The 12,660-nt window shown below is 33.4% G+C and overlaps 2 protein-coding genes across 2 annotated transcripts; both read right to left on the reverse strand.

The window, feature by feature from the left end:
• Positions 1-6,278: 6,278 nt before the first annotated feature.
• Positions 6,279-8,050, reverse strand: LOC135140494 (zinc finger protein 142-like). The gene is made up of 2 exons (XM_064071068.1): positions 7,826-8,050; positions 6,279-7,774 (listed from the first exon to the last, which is right to left on the reverse strand). The coding sequence occupies exon 2, from the start codon at positions 7,763-7,765 to the stop codon at positions 6,320-6,322; it is 1,446 nt and encodes a 481-aa protein (XP_063927138.1). The 5' UTR covers positions 7,766-7,774; positions 7,826-8,050; the 3' UTR covers positions 6,279-6,319.
• A 3,023-nt stretch (positions 8,051-11,073) lies between these two features.
• Positions 11,074-12,630, reverse strand: LOC135140740 (zinc finger Y-chromosomal protein 2-like). Its single transcript, XM_064071412.1, has 2 exons — positions 12,427-12,630; positions 11,074-12,376 (listed from the first exon to the last, which is right to left on the reverse strand). Exon 2 carries the CDS (start codon positions 12,365-12,367, stop codon positions 11,189-11,191), a length of 1,179 nt encoding a protein of 392 aa, XP_063927482.1. The 5' UTR covers positions 12,368-12,376; positions 12,427-12,630; the 3' UTR covers positions 11,074-11,188.
• Between the last annotated feature and the right edge of the window lie 30 nt (positions 12,631-12,660).

Below are 12,660 nucleotides of genomic sequence, written 5' to 3' on the forward strand. Positions count from 1 at the left end.
ATATTTTTCCTGAGATGAACGATGTCGTCGCACGTGGTTCACCATTAAGAAGAGCGATGTCGTAAAATAGGGACACACTTTACAGCGGTGGACATTTTTCCAGGAAGATCTGCCCCAGGCTCGAAGAGATTCGGAGTACTCCAAAGTTGACATTTTGGTGCCTAAAACCGCTTATTAGTATTACACTTTACAAGCGAATGCAAGTGATTACCGACTTTTTGGCGTTTCGGGAATCACGACACTTTTAACCTCACTTTTTAACGTTTTGATTTTGAAAAATAACAATTTGACGGTGATAGGGCGTATAATAAGTGTTTTTGATTCCGATACAACATAGCAAATTTATACCACTGGTAATCCTTTTCCGGCAGAAATAATTACAATCGTATAAGTTTTTGTATGTTCAAATTTGAAACATCTACCACCTGCTGGAAGTTGGTAAAATAAGAAATATCCCTGCTTAGCAGTGTTGCCAGATGTTCAACTTTTGCCGTATTTAATGGGTTGTAAAAGAAAAGTGGAGGTTTTACTACAAATATTTACCATTTTAGACATGTTTTTAGTGTCTTGTTGTCGAAATAAGTCTACGCATGTTAAGAAAAAAAAAGGCATAATATAGAACCCGCCCACCCGCCCTGTCTCTATTGTAATGATTTTTTTTATTCGTCGTGAGCCAAGAGGGCAGAGTTTAACTGCAAAATCCTTATTTCCATACGAGAAATTATATTTTGTCTTTTTTTTTAATACACACTGTATTCTGTGAACAACACGATACTCAAAAACATGTTTTTAATTTCTTGCAAAGATATAAGATTTTGCAGTTAAGCTCCGCCCCCTTGCTTCACGACGAATAAAAAAATCATTACAACAGAGATAGGGCGGGTGGGCGGGCCTACATTATGTATTTCTGTCTTAATACACATGTGTATACTTCTTTTCACAACATGAAACTTAAAACATGTTTAAAATGGCTCCACCCCATAATTGCAAAATCCATGTTTCCTTGCAAAAGTGTGCTATTTTAACTAAGCAATCTCTGATTTTAACCATGTTTTAAGTTTCTTGTTGTGAAAAAATGGCTATGATATTAAGAAAAAAAAAGGCAAAATATAAGCCCCGCCCACCCACCCTATCTCGATTCTGATGATTTTTTTTATTCGTCGTAAGCCGAGGGGTGGAGCTTAATTCTAAATTCTTTATTTGTCTACGAGAAATTACCATGTGAAATATGTTCTTAAGTAATCGTGTTATATAAAGACAATTAAATGTATTAATTAAAAAAGAAAACCAAAAGAGAAGCTCCACCCATCCGTCTGCATCTCAATCGTGATGAATTTTTCATTCGTTGTCAGACCGAGGGGTGGAACGTAAATCCAAAAACGATTTTTTCCTATACAAATTTACCATTTTAAATATGTTTTAAGTTTCTTGCTTTAGAAATAAGTCTACGCATGTTCAGAAAATAACAAGACATAATATCAAGGTTAGTTAATAATATAATATTAAATGACTTTGACATAATATAGCCCCGCCCACCCGCCCCGTCTCAATTGTGATGATTTTTTTTATTCGCCGTGAACCAAAGGGGCGGAGCTTAACTGCAAAATACTAATTTCTTTACAAGAAATTAAAAACATGCTTTTCAGTATCTTGTTGTTCAAAGAATATAGAAAAAATTAAACCAAAGATTAAGCCCCACCCATTCCTGCCCCGATCTAAATCGTAATGAAGTTTTCATTCGTTGGCAAACGCAGGGGCGGAGCCTAATAGCAAAATCCACATTTCTCGACAAAAACGTACCATTTTAAACGTGTTTCTAGTTTCTAAGAATAAAAAAATCATCACGATTGAGACAGGGTGGGTGGGCGGGGTTTATATTTTGCCCTGATTGTCTTAAAATACATAGTATTTTTTGAACAACACGACACTCAAAAACATGTTTTTAATTTATTGTGAAGAAATAAGAATTTTGCAGTTAAGCTCCGCCCCTTTAGTTTACGGCGAATAAAAAAAAATCATTGCAATTGAGACAGGGCGGGTGGGCGGGCCTACATTATGTCTTTTTGTTTTAATATGTGTAAACTTCTTTTCATTACATGACACTTAAAACATGTGTAAAATCGAAAATTTGTATAAGGAAATATCGATTTTGCAATTAGGCTACGCCTCATAATAGCAAAATCCATATTTTCTTGCAAAAATGTACCATTTTAACCATGTTTTAAGTTTCTTGTTGTGAAAAGATGGCTATGATATTAAGAAAAAAAAAGGCAAAGTATAAGCCCCGCCCACCCACCCTATCTCGATTCTGATCATTTTTTTTTATTGGTCGTAAGTCGAGAGGCGGAGCCTAATTGTAAAATCCTTATTTTTCTACAAGAAATAACCATGTGAAATGTGTTCGTAAGTAATCGTGTTATACTCTTTGTATAAACTAAATGTATTATATTAAAAAAGAAAACCAAAAGAGAAGTTCCACCCATCCGTCTGCATCTCAATCGTGACGGATTTTTCATTCGTTGTCAGACCGAGAGGCGGAGCGTAATTGCAAAATCGATATTTCCCTATACAAATTTAACATTTTAAACATGTTTTAAGTTTCTTGTTGTCGAAATAAGTCTATGCATGTTAAGAAAAAAAAAGACATAATATAGCCCCGCCCACCCGCCCTCTCTCAATTGTGATGATTTTTTTATTCGTCGTGAGCCAAGAGGGCAGAGCTTAACTGCAAAATCCTTATTTCTATACGAGAAATTAAAAACATGTTTTTGACTTGTTCATGGTATACTAATGCATTAAGAAAAAAGAGGTGGAGCCTAATTACAAAATCCGTATTTTTCTACAAAAATTTACCATTTTAAACGTATTTTAAGTTTGCAAGAATAAAAGAAATCTTCACATATGAGATGGGGTGGGTGGGCGGGGTTTATATTTTCCCTCTTTTTTCTTAATATACAATATATTCTTTAAACAACACGATACTCAAAAACATGATTTTTAATTTCTTGCAAAGAAATAAGAATTTTGCAGTTAAGCTCCGCCCCCTTGCTTCACGGCGAATAAAAAAATCATTACAATTGAGATAGGGCGGGTGGGCGGGCTGACATTTTGTCTTTTGTTTTAATGTGTGTAGACTTCTTTTCACAATACCAAACTTAAAACATGTTTAAAATGGTAAATTTGTATAGGAAAAAATCGTTTTTGCAATTAAGCCCCGCCCCTTATGCAAAATCCATATTTCCTTGCAAAAATGTACCATCTTAACCATGTTCTAAGTTTCTTGCTGGCTATATATGTTAAGAAAAAAAAAGGCAAAATATAAGCCCCGCCCACCCACCCTATCTCGATTCTGATGATTTTTTTTTTTGGTCGTAAGCCGAGAGGTGGAGCTTAATTGTAAAATCCTTATTTTTCTACAAAAAATAACCATGTGAAATGTGTTCGTAAGTAATCGTGTTATACTCTTTGTATAAACTAAATGAATTAATTAAAAAAGAAAACCAAAAGAGAAGCTCCACCCATCCGTCTGCATCTCAATCGTAATGAATTTTTCCTTCGTTGTCAGACCGAGGGGCGGAGCGTAATTGCAAGATCGATTTTTCCCTATACAAACTTACCATTTTAAACATTTTTTAAGTTTCTTGTTTTCCAAATAAGTCTACCCATGTTAAGAAAAAAAAAAAGGGATAATGTAGGCCCGCCCACCCGCCCTGTCTCTATTGTGATGATTTTTTTTTATTCGTCGTGAGCCAAGAGGGCAGAGTTTAACTGCAAAATCCTTATTTCCATACGAGAAATTATATTTTGTCTTTTTTTTTAATATACATTGTATTCTTTGAACACCACGGTACTCAAAAACATGTTTTTAATTTCTTGCAAAGAAATAATAATTTTGCAGTTAAGCTCTGCCCCCTTCGTTCACGGCGAATAAAAAAAATCATTACAATAAAAATAGGGCGGGTGGGCGGGCCTACATTATGTATTTTTGTTTTAATAAACATCTGTAGAATTCTTTTCACAACATGAAACTTAAAACATGTTTAAAATGGAAACTTTGTAGAAGAAAATATCCATTTTGTAATTAGGCTCCGCCCCATAATTACAAAATCCATATTTCCTTGCAAAAATGAACTATTTTACCCATGTTTTAAGTTTCTTGTTGCGAAAAGATGGCTATGATATTAAAAAAAAAAGGCAAAATATAAGCCCCGCCCACCCACCCTATCTCAATTCTGATGAATTTTTTTATTCGTCGTAAGCAGAGGGGTGGAGCTTAATTGTAAAATCCTAATTTTTCTACGAGAAATTGCCATGTGAAATATGTTATATGTGTTATACAAAAAAAACTAAATGTATTAATTCAAAAAGTAAACCAGAAGTCGATTGTTCCCTATACAAATTTACCATTTTCAACAAGTTTTAAGTTTCTTGTTGTGAAAAGATGACTACAAATATTAAGAAGAAAAGGCAAAATGTAAGCCCCGCCCACCCGCCCTATCTCAGTTGTGATGATTTTTTTTATTCATTGTAAGCCAAGGGGGCGGAACGCAACTGTAAAATCCTTGTTTCTCAATGAGGAATTAAAAACATGTTTTTGAGTATAGTGTTTTTTAAAGAACACTAGGTATATTAAGAAAGAAAGGGAAAATATAAACCCCGCCCACCCACCGTATCTCGATTGCGATGATTTATTTTTATTCTATCAATTTTTTAACGTAGATTGTCATCAACAAATCTGAATTTTGAATAACTTTTAAATTTATACTGCATGTTGTAATTTTCCGATGGAAATAAAGATTAAAACTTATTATTGTATGTTGGTAAAATAACAAATATCCCTGAAACATTTAGTTGTTTATTTCTTTAAAATTTTATTAACTAAAAAATAATCACAAAATACAAAAATGCTGATACAAATGTTGTATTTATAAAAATTTGAGTAATTTTGTTTTCTTAATATACGATCCTCATTTCATAACAAAATACTTAAAACATGTTTAAAATGGTCAATTTTATTGATAAATATCGATTTTGAAATTAAGCTCCTCCTTCCACTCTGACAACGAATGAAAAATTCGCTGACATTGCTTTTAGAGCTGAAAATTGTCATTTATAACCTTTGTTGCCATGTTGCCGTTGATAGTAACTTTGACGTGCAACTTTTGCCGTATTTAAAGAGGTTGTAGAAGAAAAGTGGTGGATTTACTACATTTACCATTTTAGACATGTTTTAAGTTTCTAGTGTCGAATTAAGCCTACACATATTACGAAAAAGGGGCAAAATATAGCCCCACCCACCCACCCTACCTCAATTCTGATGATTTTTTTATTCGTCGTGAGCCAAGAGGGCGGAGCTTAACTGCAATATCCTTATTTCTCTATGACAAATTAAAAACATCTTTTTGAGTATCGTGTTGTTCAAAGGATTCTGTGTATATTAAGAAAAAAATAAGACAAAGATTAGGCCCAACCCATACCCGCCTTGATCCCAGCTGTCAATTGTGATGAATTTTTCATTCGTTGTCATATCGATGGGCGGGGCTTAATTGCAAGATCCATATTTGTCTAGAAGAATTTACCATTTTAACCATGCAAAATTCGTATTTCTCTACAAGAAATAAAAAACATGTTTGCGAGTATCGTGTTGTTCAAAGAATGCTATGCATTTTAAGAAAAAAACAGATGATTGATCAGGGAACAGTTGATGGGTTCAAAAGGAACTGCCAAGATCTTTTGAAATTCTTTCAAACATTCTTTAATAATAGACACTAGAGGTCCTTAAGATTTCCTCAAACTCTTTGATAAGACGAACACCAGGAGCTCTCGAGATATTTTCAAACTCTTTCAAGGAGTCTCGAAGATTGTTTCATATTAAAAAAATATATAGAGGATCCCAAGATTCTTTCAAACTCTTTCAAAATTATCAGGAGCCCTCAAAATCTTTCACAAAACACTAGAAGTCCAAAGTGATACTTATAGATGTTTATTTGGTTGCATAACTCAATTTTTACTTCAATATTTAAAGACTTTAGATCATCGAAAAAATATTGTAACTGACACGTTAGTCAATGATTGACTAACAATCTTGACGTTTTTTAGCAACTCGTTCGTTAAAAATCTATTTACAAACTCATGGCTGACATCTCTATGAAGTTGAAAAAAATAGATCGCTGCGTACCAAAAATGCATGTCTCATTTCAAAATATTCGATGTGATTTAATTTTGTTAAATTAATAAAATGCAATAATCATGAGATTCTGAAAAAATAGATTGCCATAAACATTTTTAAATAATATTTATTTAGTGTAAAAATACATCTTTACTTTGTGGATGGATGTGATTCATGTGACTTTAAATGACGCTGTAAATTCGTACGACGTTTCGATGCATATGGACAATATTCGCACTCATACGGTTTCACCTCCAAATGCGAGTCTACATGTTGTTTTAAATAGTATTTTATTTTACTTTTATACGGACACTTCGTACATTCATACCATTTTGTTTTCTCTAAATGATCAACATTTCTGTGTTTATTCAAAGTTGAAATCGATTTAGTTCTGTACGAACATTTTTCACACTGGTGCCACTTAGCTCCATTGTCGTCGGAATGTCCAGTAATCGCATGCTTTCGTAAATCCGGAGGCCAACTAGTCATGAAGGGGCAATGTTTACACTCGTACAACTTAATTGTTTCTTTCTTTAGTTGTTCTCCATCGACATGCTTGTTTAAATATATTACATTGGTTTTGAATGGACACTCATTACATTCGTACCAATTAGTGTCTTTTTCATCCACGTGAAACAAATTTACGTGTTGTTGTAAACTCTGTTTGGATGTGGTTTTAAATGAACACTTTTCACACATATGCGATTCAGTGTTATGTTTCTTTAAATGGACTTTATTCACGTGGCTTTTTAAATATCTTTTAGCTTTAGTTTTAAATGGGCACTGTTCGCATTCATACCGCTTAATTTGTCCTTCATCTAGATGTATAAAAGTTACGTGCTTCTTTAAGGTATATTTACTCTTACTTTTGTATGAACAGTCATTGCACTCGTACCATTTAACTTCATCTTCTTTCAAGTGTACTTTTGAGTGAACATTAAAATGACCTTTTGTAATGGTTTTGTAAGGACATTTTTCACACTTGTACCATTCAAGATCTTTTTCATCAGAGTGCTTCCGTTTTGTGTGCATTTTTAAGGCACATTTATACTTACTATTAAATGGACACAAGTTGCATGGATACTGTCTGTTCAAATCGTGTTTTTTTACGTGATTTTGTAAATACCTTTCAAGTTTACCTTTGTAGGGACACTTCGCACAGTAATACCAACGTATTTCGCCACTTTGCTTGCTTTGGAGACTTTCTCTTTTTCCCGTGCATTCTGAAGTATGTTGGCCCCACTTCAAGGACAGATTTGTTTCAAAATCGCACTTTTCGCAGACGTAATTTCGTACACTGAAGTCCTGGAGTGATAAATCGTCCCCAGATTCACTTTTAACACCGTGATTTTTTTTAATGTGTTGTTTGAACAGAATCGTTAGCTCTGTTCTAAAATCGCAGTCTTTACAATAATACTCTTCAATTTTGGCGTTTTCACACGTATATTTTTCCTGAGATGAACGGTGACGTCGCACGTGGTTCACCATTAAGAAAACCGATGTTGTAAAATAGGGACACAGTTTACAGTTGTGGACGTTTTTCCATGAAGATCTTCTCCATGTTCGAAGTGATTCGGAATACTCCAAAGTTGACATTTTGGTTGCCTGAAACGTCTTATTAGTATTACACTGAGGAGAGAATGCAACTTTGGTTACCAAAATATAGTTCCAGGAGTCTCACAAAGGCTTTGAAACTTTGGTCTTCTCTAACCTAACTTTTTCACGTCAAAAATGACGTTTCGATTTTTTGCAAAAATACAATTTGAGCAGATTAGACGATGGTAGGGCGTGATGTTCTCGTTTCAACTAAAGCATAGTAAATTTACAGTACAAAAACTATTTTTTCAGATTTTAATTTAGGTTAGTTGAAGTTATTGAGGTTATGTTGGTAAAATAGAAAATATCCCTACCTAGTAACTTCATATAATACATGTTGGCTATTGTTTTTAGTGTCAAATACAAAAAAGATAGAGAATTTGTTCAAAATTTCCATAGATTGTAAAGGTTCTAAAGGGTCTAGACTCTAAGGACTCTAAGGGGTCAAAAGCTAAAATTCTCTTCCGAATACTTGAAAGATTCTAAAGGTTCTAGAGAAACTCCAAAAGGCCAAAGATTCTAAAACTTGTAAAATCGCGCGAACTCTTAAAATGCCAAAGATTTTAAAATTCCAAAGACTTTAAAGAAAACAAAAATCTTAAAGACCTAAAAATCGTAAAGATCGGGAAAATGCTTTCTTGAAAATATTGGAAAAAGTTGAATTTGAAAATTCTGGTATAACTGGTCATTTTAGAGATTTTGGAAAATGTGGAAATTCTGGTCATTTTGTGTACTTCGGAAAATCTCAAAAAATGGGCTAATTTGGAAAATTTGAACATTCTGGAAATTTTGAAAATCTTGCAAATTACGAAAATTTCCAAAAATTAAAAGAAAAGAAAAAAATATTGAATCTCAAAGCAAAATATAAGCTCCACTAACATATTGAAAATTTCGGCAATTTTCGAAAAAAACTAAAAATACTTTAGGTCAGAAAAGCTGAAAAAAACAAGTCTAAAAATATAAACGAAAATTTTTGTGGATTGCAAAAATTACGAAATCTAAATTTTGACATTTTGTGAACAAAATATAAATTTTGAGTGTTGGACTAAAATTTCGCCACAAAGTTTTATGCGATATGTCGACTTAAAAAATATTGAATTTCTATCCAAAAGAAAACTACACATATTAAGAAAAAAAGGGCAAAATATAAGCCCCGCCCACCCACCCTGTCTCAATTGTGATGAATTTTTTATTCGTTGGCAGACTGAGAGGCGGAGCGTAATTGCAAAATCCAGATTCCCATACAAAAATTTACATTTTGAATGCCTAATTTTATGTTTTGGAAATTTCAAACTAAAATTCAGAATTATTTCAATTCGAAAAGCTGAGAACAAAAGATCTAAAGAAAAGTTCCTGTAGATCTTAAAATCACAAAAACGCCAAATTTTGATAATCACTTTCAAATTATGCAACTCATAATTTTTTAAATGTTAGCGTTAAGTTTAAAAAAAAAATCTAAATATTTTAACTGAGACTTTTTTATCGAGAAATAATTCGAAAGTTTCGACACATTTTGGAAAAAACTGAAAATATCTTGGAACAGAAAAGCTGAAAAGAACAGGTCTAAAAATATAAATCAAAAAATTCTTGTACATCCCAAAAATCACAAAAACGTTTAAATTTTGATAGTTTGTGAACAAAGATAAATTCTCTCTGTATATTTTAACTGAAACTCCGCCACAAAGATTTTGAAAATTTTAGCACACTTTGAAAAACAACTAAAATTCATCATGCTTTCAGAAAAAAAAAATATAAAGAAACTTTCTTGTAGATCTCAAGATCTCCAAAGATTTATCGATTTTTATTTTCTTGTTAAGTTCCTTGCTGATAAATTTTTGAAATGCGTATAATTTTTTACAAAATCTGAAAACATTATTCCATCACTGGAATTCATATAACAATCCAAAAAGAGATTTTAAGCGTTTGACAAAAATCTAAACATAAAAATAAAGGTACAGTAGCGGTCATTTCTACGGAACCACTCGATAAAAAGTCAAGTTGGCAGCCCTGTCATCTAGTACTTTACGCCGAACGCGGTTGGTAGCGGTAGTTGACATGGCAATCGAAACTAGCACAACACGAATGTTTCGGTTGCCCTCAGCTATGCCGCACTGTATCCCGTGCAGACTGTATGTTCTGTTCATCTATTTATTAAAATAAAATATCTACATTGACAATGGGGCCATCTAACCTGTCAAATTTTTGACACATATGTTTTCCCCCAGAAACCCGTCAAGGTCACTTACACCAAACAAATTTTGAAAATTTACACTAGGGAGTGGTTCTATAGAAAAGATCGCGACTTTAGTGGCGATAAATATAAGTTTATAGGCAAATTTCATTGTCGCTAGATGGCGCTCCACAAATGTCAAAAACTGACAGTTACCTAACCTAACTTTAATTCAACAGTTTTGGCGATAACTATCAGGACTTTGCGATTTTCATTTGGTATCTTATTTGTTTGCGCTTTTATTATTATATAAGGTGTGTCGACTGTATTTATTGTGTTTATAATTTGTAGTTTCTTGCTTTGAAAAGATGGCTATGATATAAAGAAAAAAAAAGGCTAAATATAAGCCCCGCCCACCCACCCTATCTCGATTCTGATGATTTTTTTTATCGGTCGTAAGCCGACGGGCGGAGCTTAATTGTAAAGTCCTTATTTTTCTACGAGAAATTACCTTATGAAATATGTTCTTCAATAATCGTGTTATATAAAGAAAAAAGAGAAGCTCCACCCATCCGTCTGCATCTCAATCGTGATGAAGTTTTCATTCGTTGTCAGATCGAGGGGCGGGGCTTAATTGAAAGATCCATATTTGTCTTCAAGAATTTACCATTTTAACTATGTTTTAAGTTTCTTGTAATGCAAAATCGACCACGTATATTGAGAAAAAAGGCAAAATATAAGCCCCACCCACCCACCCCGTCTCAATTCTGATCATTTTTTTTATTCGTCGTAAACCGAGGGGCAAAGCCTAACTGCAAAATCCATATTTCCTTTCAAAAATTTACCACTTTAAACGCGTTTTAAGTTTCTAAAAATAAAAAAATCATTACAATTAAGATAGGGTGGGTGGGTGGGGTTTATATTTTGCCCCTTTTTTCTTAATATTCGTAGCATTTTTTGAACAACACAATACTCAAAAACATATTTTTAATTTCTTGTAATGAAATAAGTATTTTGCAGTTAAGAAATTTTGGAAAATGTGAAAATTCTGGTCATTTTGTGTACTTCCAAAAATCTGAAAAATTGGGCTAATCTGGAACAAATGCGTGAATTTATTTTATTAATTTAATCAGGAACTTTCTCTACACCAAACTTAAAATAAATTAAATGCTATTTACAAAATCATGAATCTCAAAAAAACATATTTCTTTAAATCTGTAATACATTTGTTTCTGAATGACCAAACTTCACATTCACGCCACTGAACTTTTTCCCTCATCCAAATGTCTCCGAATTACGTGCTTATTTAAACTCGACGCCCATTTAGTCGTGAATGGGCAACTTTTACACTCGTACAACTTAGTTTTTTCTTCATTCAGATGCTTCGCTTTTACATGCTTGTCCAAATATGCTTTAACCATGGTTTTAAACGGACACCCATTGCATTCATACCACGTAGCGTCGTTTTCATTGACGTGAAAAAATTTTACGTGTTGTTGTAAAGCACTTTTCACTGTGGTTTTAAATGAACACTTATCACATACATGCCACTTGGCATTCTTTTTCACGTGGCTTTTATTCACGTGTATTTTTAAATACGCTTTATTCCTAGTTTTATACTGACACTGTTCACACTCATACCACGTAATTTTATCCTCGTGTAAATGTTTTAAATTCACGTGAATCTTCACATAACCTTTGTACTTAGTTTTGTACGAACACTCGTTGCATCGGTACCATCTAGCTTCATCGTCTTTCAAGTGTAACTTTACGTGGCTATTTAAGTAGCATTTTGTTGCGGTTTTGTATGGACACTTGTCACATTTGTGCCATTCAACGTCTTGTTCGTCTATGTGTCTTCGTTTTACGTGGTATTTTAAACCTGTTTCAGATTTACTTTTAAATTGACACTTGTTGCATGCATACCACGTGTTCGAATGGCGCCATTCCATGTGACATTTTAAACTGCTTTTTCTCGTAGATTTATAGGAACATTGCGCACAGTAATACCAACGTTCTCCGTTAATTTTCTTGAAATGGAAAATATTTTCTTTCACAGAACTCACACTTAGCAGATTTTCCTTTTTTCCACAGCATTCTGAAGTGTGCTGACCCCACTTTAACAAAAAATTTGTTTGGAAATCGCACTTTTTGCAGACGTAGTTTTGTACACTGAAGTCCTGCAGTGATAAATCGTCCTCAGATTCGTTTTTAATGCCGTGATATTTATTAATGTGTTGTTTGAACAGAATCGTTAGTTCGGTTTTAAAATCGCAGTCTTTACAATAATAGTCTTCAATTTTGGTGTTTTCGCACGTATATTTTTCCAGAGAGGAACGGTGTCGTCGCGTGTGGTTCGCCAGTAAGAAAACCGATGTTGTAAAATAGGGACACTGTTTGCAGTTGTGGACGTTTTTCCATGAAGATGACATTTTGGTAGCCTGAAACGTTTTATTAGTACTACACTGAGGTGCGAATGCAACTTTGTTACCAAAATACCCTTCCAGGACTCTTACAAAGGTTTTGAAACTTTGATCTCTAACCTAACATTTTCACGTCAAAATTGAGCAGATTAGACGGTGCTTGGGCGCGATTGTTCTCGTTTCATTTAAATTTAAAACACGCAAATTTCAGTACATGTAATCACTTTCCGGCTTAAATAATTACAATTTGAAAGATTTGACGTTTAGGTTAGGTGACGTATGTTTGTAAAATAGTAAATATC

This window comes from Zophobas morio, unplaced genomic scaffold (assembly GCF_036711695.1).
Source record: "Zophobas morio isolate AGI-343-1 ecotype UQ-CSIRO unplaced genomic scaffold, CSIRO_AGI_Zmor_V1 ptg000040l, whole genome shotgun sequence".
Lineage (NCBI taxonomy): Eukaryota > Metazoa > Arthropoda > Insecta > Coleoptera > Tenebrionidae > Zophobas > Zophobas morio.